Below are 15,592 nucleotides of genomic sequence, written 5' to 3' on the forward strand. Positions count from 1 at the left end.
AAATTGCTTCTTTGTTGGTTCATTCCAAGTCGTGGGAATTGAATAAACAACGGATATGGTTAATTCCCTGGTTGTCTCAGAATTCTCTAAATCAAACACCACTTTCTTCTCCATTTCTCTAAATCGAAGTTTGCTTCCAAATTATACTTCAAATGTACAACAATTTGACTGCCTTTTTCCCAGGGTGAACTGATTCTTCAGATTTCACGCAACACTCGATGCCAATTCAAGGAGAGTTACCAAGTTGAAAGGCCGTCACATGAATTTTCTTAAACTCTTCTTTGATCCATTAAGCTTAATTTGCGTGAATGAAATTGCAGGTTTAAGAAACCATTCCTACAGTTACGAGCTTAGTAAAGACGAGCTACAACAATGATGTCCTCCTTTTTCTTCCAAACCCTTCTTGAAGCTTTCAACGAGAGTTCAGCATTGATTCACTGCATTTATTCAAACTAAAAGGCAGTCTTAAAAAAAAAAAAAAAAAAAAAAAAACAATTTTTTTCAGGCAATAATCTGACCTGATCACGTCCAAGTAATTAAACTAATATGCTCAATGATGTGCAACTTTTATTACAGAGCAAAAGATGAAGACTTCGGTGAAAGCGCTACTAAACTATTTTTTAGGTAAAAAATACTTTTAGCTTCTTACCTTTGGAGAAAGTTCAACTCAGCACATATATCCCTCGCTGGTGGTTATGCTCTTCTTCTATTTGGGGTGCACGCACACGTTTCTTATTGGTGGTTTTGGTGGTCAAAGTTGAAGGCACATAACAACTAAATAAAATGCAGAAATAAATGGATACATGAGTATTGATTTTAGATTCTTGCAGTGCGTCTGAAGGCAAAAGTGGCATGGGCAAGGAAACAAGAAAGCTTGTTGATGTTAATATTCGACCACTGAAACTTGTCATACGGCAGAACGTTCAACCTTTGATAAATTTCCTTTGGTCGAGTTCAGAACAGAATCAAGATATTTGCTTGCTGATTGCAGCTCTAATTCATCGACAATTGACCCAAAAATGTTTCCTGCCAGTTCATGTTCAAGTGACGATGATGATGACAATGATGATGGTTAAAAATAATAATAATAAAATAAAACCACCATTTCCCACGTTGGGATCTATCTCAGAATAAGACTAAAGAAAAGGAAATATACCACCATTTCCCACATTGGGGTAGCAAGAACAGAATTCCCTTCCTCATTCAGGAGAAAGCACCTGACCTTATTAGGTGCAAAATACATTTCTTTTACTTGATTTTCTGCAGACTAGTACAAAGAAACAAGAAAATATATGTAAACAAGGGCCTGCCACCTCTATGGCTTTGACCAGAAAATACATTTGCCGATGCATTATATCCATATGTACATACATTAAAATTTCCAGCTGAATGAAGGTGCACCAGTTTTGTTGCACCCACATCAAAGTTACAGTCTCATGCAGCGTCTCAGACCAGTGTATCCCGCTTCTTAAAACTGGAGTGGTTTAGCTCTAGAAAGCAAAATAATTCCTTTGGCCGCTATAAACGCATCAACACGCATAACAGTAGTGCGAGGACCCAATGGACAGAAGACCAGCCTGAAGCAGAAGCTGCACAGATAATGCACAATAGTTTTGAGCTGAGGAAATTCAGATGTGGCAGACAGTTTTTGTAATATATATATATATATATATAGATATTTGGAGATGAAACATCAGCTAATTAAACATAATCATGGGAAGCTCAGAATTATGGCTGCTTTACTCCAATCTAGCTGTAGTGACTCTGTTTCACCTGTCAGTTCCTTCCAGCACTAGCACAACTGCATTACTATGACAAGAAATATTGGATTTTTTTAATGCATGATAAAATGAAAAATAAAAGCCTTATAAATGTCTTATAGCATCTGACTTGACATGACAGTCAAACAACATGCACATATTAAACCATCCACCCCCAAAGCAAGACCAGGTGCAAGGGCATGGGTAAAAATATAAGGCTTGCATATTTAGAAATCTGTGTTTAAACATTATTTATCCAAGGCTTAGACTTGTAAAATAGAGAGGCTTCAAATCCATTCTTTAGAACAACCATCCAAGGTGCATCCTATTTCCCAATTTGAGCTTTTGACATCTTAGTCTTATCCAAGACATTAATCTCTGGCCAGCATGCATATATAAGCATACTGGCATACAGTACTCTCCCACATTGCAGATCTGTTTGGACAGCTTACACACGAGTCAAGGGCATAGGAAAGCCCAAGCATCAAGGGAGTCCCACAGATCTTGTGGTTGCAGGATTTCTAAGGGTAGAATTCCAATTTAAGAACATTCTTTTGGGCCCACAGTTTGTTTGGTTCGGGCCTATAAACATACCAGATGTAAGTCAAGGTAGGTTCAGATCCACCTAAAATAATATGTTAAGATAATATGTTCAATTAATATATCAATATATAACAACGTTACATGCAATGATATAAATCTAATACCAATTCTAAATACAAACCCAAGCCCTAAATTTACTCCACGTAAATTCTACCTGAACTTCCCCTTCTCCCTCCCCTCTTACCTCTCTTCCCCAACCCCCTTCTCCTTCTCGCCCTCTCCCATTTCTTCTCCCTCTTCTCCACTTCCTTCCCCTCTCTCTCCTCTCATCCTCACCTTCAACCATCCACTTGTACAGCATTCCTGCCATTATTGATGGAGATCTACTGAATGATCAACTGAAAAATTTGAAAGGAGTGCCCCAGTTGCTCCAGTTATCCTGACCTAATCATCAAACTTGACACAAGCTCTAACCTCAATCTTGTGTTTCCAGCCAGCCAACCGGACCCAATCTTCGAAACCGCCATGACCTAACCTCCAACCCCAACCTTGTTATCCCCACCAAACCAAATGGGAAAAAAACCTCACTTGCTACTGCCAAGATGCTATGCGTGCTTCCAACCATGGGACCATCATCTCTTAGCACAGACATCCCACCCCAACCATTTGGCAACCTCATACTACAACCATTGCTTTGTGGTCAGCAACATCAAACTCTTACCTGTCCCTGATCCTCCTTTCTCCATGCACTTCGGGCCTCATATTGGTCAGGTCCAGCCTCACCCACCAGCAGGTTCAAGTCAGCCAAGTTTCACCTGCTGGCATGTTGGATTAGATTCAGGTCAGACTAGGTAGGCCTTACCATCAAGCTTGTGCTGATTGACCCATTGCCATAATTTTCCAAATACTGGATATTGTTTTAGATGGATTTTGCATACAAAAAACTTGGACTAGAAGCAACGACCTCCAATACCTTGTCATGCTTCTTCCTTGCCTCGTACACAGATAGAGTGATCAGACAGCCAAACAAATCCTTCATCTGCAAGGGAGCATGAGTATGCCACTACTAAGCTTTTTATAATGCATTGGTTTTAAACTTTATCATTCATAGTTTTTCAACATGCCACCTAAAGTCACCATCTCTTCTGCATTGTTTTATGCGAACTGGTCTAATAGCTGCCATATTATTCTTTCAGTACATTAAGTATTTAGACAAATGTTGCTCTATGGGTACAATAGTAAAGTTGATCTATTGTGAATTGAGTGTCATAGATTCGAAACATGGAAACAGCTTCCCAGTGTGCGAGGTTAAGACTGCATACATTTGACCCTCCCCAAATCCTGCAATGGTAGGATCCTCATGCACTGAGATAGCCTTTTATATTATACATTTAGACATGGCAGATAGAGCCTAAGCCTATCTTAGGTTCAAGACTCCAAACAAATGTTTAACTCAATAAACTTTGCAATCATACTAGGTTTAGGACTCCAATAAAGTGCTTAACTCAATACACATTGCTATAAGTTCAACCAAAGAACAAACAAGCCCTTTGACTGAATAGTTTTAAAGTGCTTAAATAAAAGAACCAACCAATCCCAGCTAATTAAATGATGTGAAGAATAAGATGTTATTTTATTAGTGGCTAATTGATAAAATACAGCAGCTATAAAATGTTGCTTCATATAAAAACATTGTTGAAATGACAGTTCTTGTATTTAGTTGTTCGCATGAATCTTTTTAAACTACTAAAACAGGAACCTTTGCAAAGGTCTCAGCTTGTCAAGGAATATGTTGATTATATACCCCCTCTTTTAACCTGAGGAAAGACAAAAGAAACATGAAAAAAAAAAGACATTATATAGCCTACTAAACAAATAAAAAGTCCTTAATATGATAGTGAATACCAAAGAAAATTTTGGAGATAAAATATCTATATTTTCGTGAAACCTGGAAAAACCAATCAAACATGGGCCAAAACTGATTGAAACTACCAAAAGACTAACCAAAATCCAAAACTAGAGTTTAGGTTCAACTTATTCTTAGATGAAAATGATCTATTTTTGCCAAAACAGATGAGCTCTGGCCAAAGCTAAAACCCTTCAATAAGATTTTTTTTCTATAATTATTTATTTTTAATATATTACTAGTGTGAATCATTGACCCAGCAATTGAGCTGGCAACCTGGTCAACCAGCATCTTGGATGGGCTAATATCTGGTCCCAGTATGACAGCTATGCTCGTACCTGCAGCCCCCCTAATTTAATACTGCTTAGACTTGTTCTCTATTACCATAAAAAATATATGCCAAGGTTGGAAAAACAAACTCAAAAAATCCTTGCTTGTGCGACTCTTATAGCACAGGAAACAAGCATAAAATCCCACTAAGTTGCATTCTGTGTGACCTAATTTGGACCAATTAATGCATGCATAGTAAGTGCGAATATGGGACTTTGAAGCAAATTGTTTAGCATGTCTGTTCTCTCGAAACATGAATATGTGCGTACATAAGCACAAGCACAAATGCTTGAACATATGCATTCAAGCGACATGTCATGCAAATTCAACATGCCTTGTTGCCTCACCTACATAACATGGAACAAATAAGGCAATATATCTATTTCATAACTCATGCAACAGGATTCAACTAGCACAGAGGAAAATAGGATTAAGCATTCAAGTTTGCTCAAGCAGGGATGGACATGATCCCATGAGGAAGGAGCAGTCAGATCTGAGTAGGAACAGGTTTGGAAGTCCTGGTGCGCATCATATACAAACCAACAGACTTGGGCTAAATGCCAATATGTAACACCCTTGCATTCCACATGATACAAAGGATCCAGAAAAGGTGTAAATCAACATGACATGTCTCACGGTCAAACAATATGGAAACAGAATTGTTATGAAATCTAGCATTTTCCACAGCTGGGCCTGTAGGATCTGATACTGAAGATGCAAGCCTCCAGCTGAATGATATACATATCAGAAGAGACGACTATCATCATGCATGATAGAGATACAACAGTCTCATGCTTAAATGAAAATGCAGCTAAAAACTCTTTATACAGACAGCAAACAAAACATCAAGCCTAGCAGGACGTAAGAGCATTTATGCAGTGAAATTGTGATTTAACCAGGACCGGAGTAAAATAATTAAATGACTCCAGCCAAATGACAACAGAGAAAAAGGAACCTTCATATCTAAATAATCCATTGGCATATGGTGCTAACTGCAAGAGCTCTAGACCCTTTTAGTGACAACAATCTTGGATTAGGTAATACCAATTTTTTAGAAATGATGCCATCTTAATAAGCTTAGAATCAGATATTCTTTGTTTATAGTTAATTCATTGGATATTCATAACAATGTACAGTTTTCTTTTCTTTTCTTTTTTTTGTTAAAGAGAAGAAAACCTATAGAAATTCAGAGTTTGAGATCAAATAATTTAGTAAGAAAAACTCACATGCACTTGGCACAGGTGAAATTGATGGAACTCTGTCAGGAGGTTTGGCATCTGTTACGCTCACACTTGGGGGTCGTGCATGAGCAAAATAAACAGTAGGCAGTGGTGATGCTGGATGCATGTCCGGAGCTGGAGCTGGTGAATCTTCATGCACATGCGGAGTAATAGAATGCTGTGGTGCTGACTCAGGTGCAGCAGAATGCTGTGGTACAGAGTTAGGCACCGAAGAATGTTGTGGGGAGGCCACAGGTGCAGCAGAATGCTCTGGAGAGGCCACGGGTTCTGAAGTTGGAACTGGATAATAAGATTTGCTCTTGGGCCTGTTTGAGTATCGGCAATGAGAGGGAGGAGGAACTGGGTAACTGTGCCGAGGAGGAGGAGCAGGAGCCAGATGCATGTATGGGTGGTGGTGATGATGATGGTGGTGGTGGTGGTGGTGGTGGTGGTGATGATGATGATGATTGTGATAGTCTGGCAGAGGTTGAGGAGAGGGACCGGGCGAACTACTGCCTCCACCATTCAGAGAATGTTGAAGAAAAGATGAAAGTCGGACCTGCTTTACTCTACCAAATACAGTGTGATTGAGGCCAAGATTGCCTGCAGAAGAATTGTTGATGGTCTTAGCCAACTGTTTCAACCTTGGCAATAGTGGTTGGTGATTCCCAACTTTAAACACAATGGAGGTCTCAACAGTTGTTGGAGGAAACAATGTTGAACCCTCTGAATTTGTCAACTTAACATACAGATTCTGCAATACATCAAAAGCAGATGTTAGTTTCCTATGAAATAACATGAGTAAGTCTAGGCCAATGCCTCTTAAAACATGAAAATATACATAGACTGTTATAAATCCTGTGACTATATATATACAGTAAAAATTCTAACTATTCATAGTTCATAATTAAGAAAATGCTTGATTGTGTAACAAAAGTTAATTATGAGAAAATCAATAAAATAAACTCTTACATGAGGTCAAGGAAAAAGATCTAGAGAAACCATACTGCACCATCTACAATGTTTCCCTCTCCTTTCTGGCACCATGACCTTGAAACAACTCTCTCTCATGATATTGGATTCCAATCTAAAGTCGGAAACACAAGCCACCATGCATAAACTTGCTTGGGATTGAAATATTGACAAACCATGATTTCATGATTTTAGAATGATCGATGTGATAATATATTCTTCGTGTTTAAAAATTCTGAGTGGCTGGGGATTAGGGAAAAAAGGAAGCAGGGGACACATTTTTTGGGGTGTTTGAAATTTTAGATGGGTTGTTAAAAAAAAGATCCAGAAGTGTATATAAACTACCCTATCAAATATTTATTTTCATCTAAAATTTTAGGAATCAAATTTAAAAGATTAGAGGGTGGGCCCTGGTGCAACAGTAAGGTTGCTTCACTATGTCTTCCAGAATTCACAGGTTCAAAGTATGGAAACAACACATATGCAGGATAAGGTGGCGTAAATTTGACCTCCCCAGGCTCCACAATGGTAAGAGCCTCGCGCACTAGCAGCCTGCTTTGAAAAATTTAAAAGATTTGTCTCCCGGAATTCAAGGGTTCAAAACCCAGAAACAGCTTCTCCATATGTGGGGCCAAGCCTGTGTACATTTGAAACTCCATTAAGCTTTCACTAAGAGTCCTTAAACATAGGAAGGCTCTGATGTGATGCATGTCGAAAGATTTCCTAGAAAATGATGTAAATAATGGTGCATTCATCCAGATGTGAAGGTTTTAGATTCAGATATATGTTCTAGTATCGAATCTACCAAGAAGAAAATTGAGATTAAAAAAAAAAAAAACAGATATCAACTAAACTATGCAATTGATTTTCACATTGAATAGTTGTGACTTGTTTGATGTGCCAGTTTGGCGTACCAAGTATTGGTGCACCGCGTATACCATATGCCGGCACCGAATCGGTACGGGACGCCCTATGCCACCTGGTTCAGTACAGTATGGCATACCTTGGATGTATATTATCTTCTAAATATTTTGAAAAAAGTAAAGAGATTAGAATTATGCCTTTTTAATAGTACTATTATCAAAGTATGTGTTCCACATCAAGGCTCTAAAAGTACAAAGGTACAAGAAGAATGGCATTTTACAAAATATTAAAAAATTCATCTTTAACCAAGCTTAAAGAGTAATGGAATTGAAGAGCCTAGAAAGGGTCATTTCCAAGTTATGTCTCGAAAATCCAAGGTCCTTAGAGGGGCAAACAATGAACAAACCTAACCAAGGTTCGCAATACAAATTTCAGTGCTTGTACCAATACCATGCTAGTACAATATGGATAATAATTGATTTGGCGATACCAATATTCAATAGACCCCCGATACAAAGTATCGGTTCGGTATTGGAGCCAAGTACACTACAATATGCACTGGCACAGTGAACCTTGAACCTAATCTTTGGCTTTTTTGTTTGCACAAAGTGACTATCCCAGGACCCGAACCCATGCTACTGCACTTGTCAACCTAAGTCTTTTACCACTGCACCAAGCAATGGCCCCTTCATTGTTTGAAGAGCCTGATATCTAAAATTTAGAGTCTAGAAATTTGGTTGAGTGTGCCAGCCATCTAAGAAATACACAACTCATTAATGGATGTTAGATACATTCTGCAAGCCAGATGCATGTTTCAACTAATATTTAAAAAAAAAAAAGATTTAAATTTTTATCCCTTAAATTTTAGTTGTTTAAAAACTTTAAAACACCTTTTAGTTGATGCCTCCTTCCGGAGAGTTACGATTCTTCCAAAGAGAAATTTGGGTTCTGAAGATATAGTTTCCGAAACATCATGCATCTTGGGAAACATCACATCTCCTCGATCACCTAAATAGCATCTATAAATAGACTCCTCTAGGATATATCCAATACAACTTACACATCCAACACTATCCAATCTCTCACATACACACTGATTCTCTGTCTCTTGAGAGACTGAGACTCTTCTTCCACTCTGAGATTCTGCTTTCCACTTTCTTCTTTCTTTTCCTTTCTGAGCGTCTAAAGGTAGTTATTCGAGTTAAGCCTCCTAGTGATCGTGCTTGTTAGAGGATTGGTTGAGCCGGATTATTGTACCTTGGAGACAAGATCGCCGCAGACCTGCACAAAGGGGGCAAAGCACGTTCTTATGGCAGTGTTCTCCCATGCCTTGATCCAGGCAAGCTCTCTTCGATCTTCAAAGTTTCTTTTAAGCAGTTTATTTATTTTATAATCCTGATCTAAAATCATTATAACAGCAAGAATAGCAATCTCTATGCAAGATTATTTCCAATAATATTGAATATGTAAGACAATAGGAACTAGGTTAAATTATTAAAAAATTTAAGCATCAGTAGATGTGAACCGTCAAAAATAGTTAATATAAAAAAAACAATCATGAAGCAGAATATGATCCATGGGCAAACCTCGTAAGAATTGAGTAGAAGCCCTGATTTCATCTGGTCCTTCAGTTGACTGAGTCTGTCTTGTACTTCATAGATTGCAACGTTCAAACTGAAATTAACTATTGGTTGCACTTTTTGCAGAAGAAAAGCACTTTGTGGAGGGATAATTGTAATCCCTCGAGGAAACTTTAGCACCTCAAAGAAGGATGAGTTCCCAAACAACGACGTGGTCAAGTGGAGAGTTGACTGCCGTGTAACCAAGTACATAAAAGACTCCCTGAGAATGCTTATCTCAGCAGATGACATAGCTGAATTTTTTGGATAAGGCCAAATAGCAAAAACTACGGTTGTCCAATTTGATCCGGCTAAAGGTTCCAGAGAAATTACAACCACCTGATTAATTAAAACCATTAGGTAAAGGCATGTGCGCATTATGGATGGGCAATAAACATTTGATAAGAGTAGAAAGCATACCAAGGAATTAAGAACACCAATTTCTTCATAGATATCATATTGAAGTTTTGAGATATTGGTGCTTAGCAGAGCAACAGGCTTTTGCAGTCGGAAACTTGCTACTATATCAGCTGCCAAAATTAACTCTCGGTGAAAAGTTCAGATAACTTATAAAAAATATAAAAAATACGGCAAAAAACTCAAAGAATATCGTAGCATGATTCTGAATTTCCAATATCAACAATATCCAGAATTCTGGAAAAGGAAAAACTTCAATGTGACTAAAGGTACAGTTTGGACAAATCATGGCATTAAATTGACGTAGCTATTAACAAATTCAAGTTTACAAAGCAGAATTCTTTAAACAAGCAAGTCCTCTCGTTGGTGACAACCTGAAGCACTTTGTCATGATGCATGTCCATCTGGTCTTGCTGCTGGCAACAGCATACCCAACATAGGACAAGAATGCACCAGTAAAAAGTTAGATTATCTTTGGTAAACCTAGGAGTTTCTTCGTAATGTAGTCAACTAGTTTTACCATAACTGCTAGACAAATTTCCAGTCCAACACTACGAAAACATGCATGAAATCCTTAAAGTGTATGAGAACATCTGTGAGACGTCAACTTAAAAAGCAAAAGGGAACACCACATCCATGCTTTTACATCACAAGACCTCTTCCCTAAAAATCATGCAGGGAGAAAACAAGAGCATCAGCTATTGACACAAAATCCCAGCAATTGACCATCATATGATTACATTCATCAATTCAATAAGGCATTCGATATCTATGGTTGGGAAGCAAAATTTATTGATAAAGGTTATTGATAAATATACTACAAGCAAATTCTTCAAGATAACTAATTATTTATTCTATTTCATATCTTAATAATATATTAATTCATAATTTCAATAACTTGTTTATATTGATATTTAATGCAAATATAAAGTAATGGATTTAGTGCAACTATATCTGAATCAGGCCTAACTACAACTTGGACCGCCAAGTTAGTATTGATCCCAAATATTGATTGAATTCAAATGATAAGTAGGTTGCGTGTGTGCTAAAACTGGATCCAACCAGAAATCTGGCAAAAATACTCTGAATTAGCTCATAATAATGGTTCCAATATAAACTTGACCCAAAGTCAGAAGGCAAATGGTTTGGGAATAAGTCCAAATCCTAGAACTGATACTAGATAAGTTCGGTTAACCTAAACACGTTATAATTCATTATCACATAACATTCTCATAGGCAACAGATAATCGAACAATAAAGGGATAGAGGGGCCATAGATACCTAGTTACCCACTTCACATTCTGTATTACATACACTACTTGCTTCCTTGTCAAGCAGCCATATTTTAAAGCGCTAAGGTGTGATCTTGTACGATTATCGTTACTTCTCCTTCACCATCACAAGTACATGACATCAAAATGTATTGGGAAATTATTGCACTCATTGTCTTGCGAGCAAAATTAGATGCAAAGAGAGAAAAAAAGATCTACACTGCCAACTGACTACATGTAGCACACCTTTTATAAATTTGGCATGCTTACGTTGCTATATAAAGAATTATGTTCCATTTCCTACTCTTAAACAAATAGAAAAAATATATAAAATCTGAATTTTCTTCTGTTTACCACGAATTTAAAAGAAACATCACTCATCATTCAATTTATCATGCTTTGTTCACAAAATTGTTCCAAAGCAAAAGCATGCCATGTTCTATCTACCAATCTTTCTGTTGTGCAGTAAGATACTCTCCTACACAGAATCTAGATGGCTGCTGCTTGTGATTGATCAGTGTAAGGTCCATTTAGATGGGGAATAGACACTTTCTTATTGTTCTTTGTACCCCTAAAGCTTCCCCAAAAAGTTGGCTCATAAATGTATACGAAATTCTCATCACTCAGCAGAAACCATTTGTGCAATCTACATACACTTAAGCACCACATTGTTACTCTTACGGATCATCAAAAACCAGATCCATGCTAATGGTGATAAATGCTTCATAACGAAAAGACTTGCATAGCCTTATATTTCCCTGCTTGTCTCTATACAAGTTGGAATACTTGAAGGTGAACAATACCTTCTGAAGGTAGAGACCTCCCCATGATCAAAACTAAGGCATTGTCAAAGATAAGATAAGCCTCAAGGACCTTCATTCTTGAGCTTACATGATGCACATCATTGGGCTCTCATACAGAAAAAACCCCATCATAATGAATAAAATGCCCCCAAATTGTCAAAATTATGCCAAATCTTCAAAATAAGGCTGAAAATCTGTGGCCTCTGCAACATCACTTCCAGACAAAGCATAATAAATAACACCACAATCTCCAGTAACACAAGAGACACAGAAAGCAACCACAATGTCTTCCAACAGACACATATTGAAATTCATAATGCCATGTAACAAAATCAGGTCTCTCTATCTCAAATAGAAACCTAGACGAGATACATATTTGAGTATAGTAACATCAAGAGTCCTTGAGCATCAGAGTCTGATATATAATCAAGCATTCACTCAGATCTCACTCAAACTGTGGGTCCATTCTAACACCTAAGCATCAGGAATTGTCCAGACTGACTCCCTCCGTGAAACAAAGTGAGGATCTCTCATCAGAGATCCCCAACGAAAACTTTTCATGGTACTTACCGAACCAAATCCATCTGCATCCCAATTTGCACCCACCTAATCAAAGCCTGTTAACAAAACTATGTTGTCATCAGAATCAAAAATCGATACTCATTTCTAACCAATCCTCGAATAGAAGCAGAAAAGCTCCCCAAACTTACCTAAATTTAAGAAAGAAATCAACAGATTCATCAACAATAAAACTATTTTTCAACCGACAAATCAGCAAATGCAATTCCAGATCAACGCAAACTAACTAATTCACTGTAAAACGAATGCATCAAACAAATCACAACAAGAATCAAATCAAACCGCCCGAGAAAAAGAAAACCATGCCGAGATCCAGCAATGCACCCCAATGCCGCTCCTGAAACCTCCCAAAATCCACCAACCACTCCCAACACTCCCAAATCCTCACCTTTAAACCGGGGGTCCCGATTCCGATCTCTCAGATCCCCACTATGCCTCAAGAAGGGGGGAAGCCAGAACACCGCCGACAGCAGCACGGCAACACCAAGAACCAGCGCGACAACACACCGCGGCCGCACGATCTTGCCGATGGATCGGCACCGGGGGCAGCCATCGCCTGCATTCCCCTCGGCGGCCTCCGACGACGACGATGGACCGGTAGATAACGCCTGCTCGTCTTCGGGTTTCCCCATTGCCGCAGATCTCCTCAGTCCCCATCGCCACTGTCATCGCTAAAAGCTCCCATTGCCACAGAGAGAGATCCAAAGAGAGGTGAACGAGGAGAAGAAGGGGGAGAGCTAGGGTTAGGGTTTCGTTTTCTAAGGAAGGAGGAGAAGGGGAGAAGGAGAGAAGTGGGAAGTAAGGTAAGAGAAAAGGAGGGTTAAACTGCGGATATGAAATAGAGCACCACTGTGGGTGGTGCTGCTTTTTTTTTTTTGTTTTATTTTATTCTCCTCTTTTTGTTTTGCGCGGATGCAAGCGTGGTTTTATCCGTTTAAATTTTTAAGAATAGAAAATTTGACTAATTTGGGAGAAGCGACACGGGTATTCTCCGTCATTACCGAATAACCGCCGTTATTGGAGAATAACGGGTTACCTGATGTAACTGCTGTTACTGGCCGTTAACTGAAAATAACAGTTTTTCCCTTGCTCGGATTACAGCTTATTGAACAAAAACTTATTTCATCTAGCTCGCAGGAAAAAAAAATATTCAAATAATTTAACTTATTCATAAAATTATGAAGAATAACATGTTGAATGATAGTCATTTTCGACAAATATTTTTGATTATTATTGCTAAAATATGCATGCAATGCATCTAATAATGGATATCATTTTTGGATCTTGTTTTATTTATAAAAAAAAATGAGAAACCACAAGCCAGATCTTGTAATATCTTCTGGGAAGTATTTTTCTGATTTATACTTCTTATAAATGCATTATCAAATACTTAAGTTTTGAAAAGCATTCCTTCTTTTACAATAAAAGCCGTGTAATATTTATGAACAAAATTTTTTCTTCCCGTCATATAATATTTTTAAACAAAAAAAAGTTGATCGAATAACAATTATTAGATGATAAAATTCATTATGAACAATTCACAAAGAACATTGCTGCATTGGGCCATAGTATTTTTTTGAGAGGAGAGTGTGCAAGGAAGAAGCAACTACGCTAATCAGTTCATAAGGCGAATTGAACCAAATAAGGTATAACTGCGTTCATAAAGTTATGACAGCCGTTATTCCGCAACATGCTAACGAAGAAGAGTGAAGGCAGGAACGGTGCGCCGTATGGGTGTAGGATGCCGGGGGAATAAATCCCGTGACGTGGGGCCGCCGGCGCTTTATCCCGTGGGGTTTTTTTTTTTTTTTTTTGGCTGAAAGGGATAGGAGGGAGGACTGACGGTGGGGGAGTTGGGCAAAGAGAACGGGATTTGGTAGGATTTACGAGACTGCCATTTTTTAAACCGTTGTGCAGTGTTGGGATGTCCGCGGTCGGTGGGTTGATTTGATGGGCCATCCGGCACGCCGGACAGCGATCGCCTGCGAATCAGATGTCTCAAATTTCAAAACAGTTGGTGCAAAGGCAACACCAGTTATTTTAAAAAAGAAAAAAAATAAAAGAAGAATATGATGCAAAAATTTTTCAAGACAAATAGGAAATGATTTCTAAGATATGTTTTCCTGATTTTTATACATTATACTTCTAAATGGTAATTTATATACTATGCGCAAAATGTGGGCCTATGTACTCCGCATACATGGCACATCTTTCTAAATAAAGATGTAATTTATGCTATATAGTACTGCTGAAACCCCATCTGAAGGTCTAAGAAGCATTGATCGATCTGTCGATCTGTGTGGGAGAAAGAAACATCAATTTGCACACATAAGAAAGACAAGAGGTCGCTGGAGTTAATTTTGGTAGGGACTCTTGGCACTTTAGTCAATGAAAAGACATTAAAGAACTATGTAGGAGAATAAGATCTGAAATTTAAAAAAAAAAATAGAGAATATTATATTGAATGCTGTACTATCGATGTATTTGATAAATTGAGTCATTTTGTATGGACGAAAAGTTCTAATCACACCATTGTTAGACTCTTGAGTGGTAATTCAATTGAAAAACAAGCTATTGATCTTCGCTTAAGATGACCGGTAGGTAAATACCAAAAAAAAAAATTTCTGTTGCACAGGATCCAGTACCATACGATATAACAGGAAGAAAGAAGAAACAAAATAAGAAACACAATGCAAATACGTGGATCAACCTCAAGCTTAACTCTATCGAGCATACAAGCTTTACTATGAGAGAATAAAATAAAATCAATACAAGAGGAACTTACTACTTAACTTTTGTATATGAGTCTCTCAAGAAAAAATCTCAAAACCTTCACAAAATCTCTCTAAAATCTCTGTTGAAGCCTTTCTGCATCTTCAGGACGTCACCAACTTCCCAACGTAACTGACAGCTCGTCAATCGAAGTTTTATAAGCTCCATAATTACAAAATACTATTACACTAGGAAACATAATCCCAATCAAGCTTAGAATCACCCGTAACCGTCCGATCGTGACCAGCTCACACCAGAGACGTCCGATCGCGCACATCAAGGCCATAGATCACTTGATCAAATCCAAAATCAACCTCAGCGTCCAATCACGATCGACTGCAATCTGGACCGTCAGATTGTGCAAAAAATACCCTGAACCGCACATGGACCATGTGTTCAGTCTATGTCGGTCCCATGGACCGCCCAGCGCCCCGTGGTCTACGGTGGATCGCATAGGGGTGCTGGGTCGCCCACTTGCTGGCCAGCCCGTGCGTGCGCCCACATTGGGTCATGCGTGCCTGCATGCACGCACATCT

General features: G+C 38.3%; 1 protein-coding gene across 1 annotated transcript; it reads right to left on the reverse strand.

Moving 5' to 3' along the window:
• Window positions 1–1,202: 1,202 nt before the first annotated feature.
• LOC105045319 (uncharacterized) lies at window positions 1,203–13,129 on the reverse strand. Its single transcript, XM_010923557.4, has 5 exons — window positions 12,673–13,129; window positions 9,635–9,744; window positions 9,182–9,553; window positions 5,766–6,513; window positions 1,203–1,589 (listed from the first exon to the last, which is right to left on the reverse strand). Exons 1-5 carry the CDS (start codon window positions 12,914–12,916, stop codon window positions 1,519–1,521), a joined length of 1,545 nt encoding a protein of 514 aa, XP_010921859.1. The 5' UTR covers window positions 12,917–13,129; the 3' UTR covers window positions 1,203–1,518.
• Window positions 13,130–15,592: the final 2,463 nt, after the last annotated feature.

This window comes from Elaeis guineensis, chromosome 5, assembly GCF_000442705.2.
Source record: "Elaeis guineensis isolate ETL-2024a chromosome 5, EG11, whole genome shotgun sequence".
NCBI lineage: Eukaryota > Viridiplantae > Streptophyta > Magnoliopsida > Arecales > Arecaceae > Elaeis > Elaeis guineensis.

Bases quoted from the DNA above. Each gene is read 5' to 3' on its own strand.
- LOC105045319 (XM_010923557.4), bottom strand. From the start codon at position 12,916: ATGGGGAAACCCGAAGACGAGCAGGCGTTATCTACCGGTCCATCGTCG. The intron at 9,554-9,634 runs GTATGCTTTCTA...TTAATTAATCAG, and splicing joins TTGGTGTTCTTAATTCCTTG to GTGGTTGTAATTTCTCTGGA. The intron at 6,514-9,181 runs GTTTGCCCATGG...GATGTATTGCAG, and splicing joins TTCTACTCAATTCTTACGAG to AATCTGTATGTTAAGTTGAC.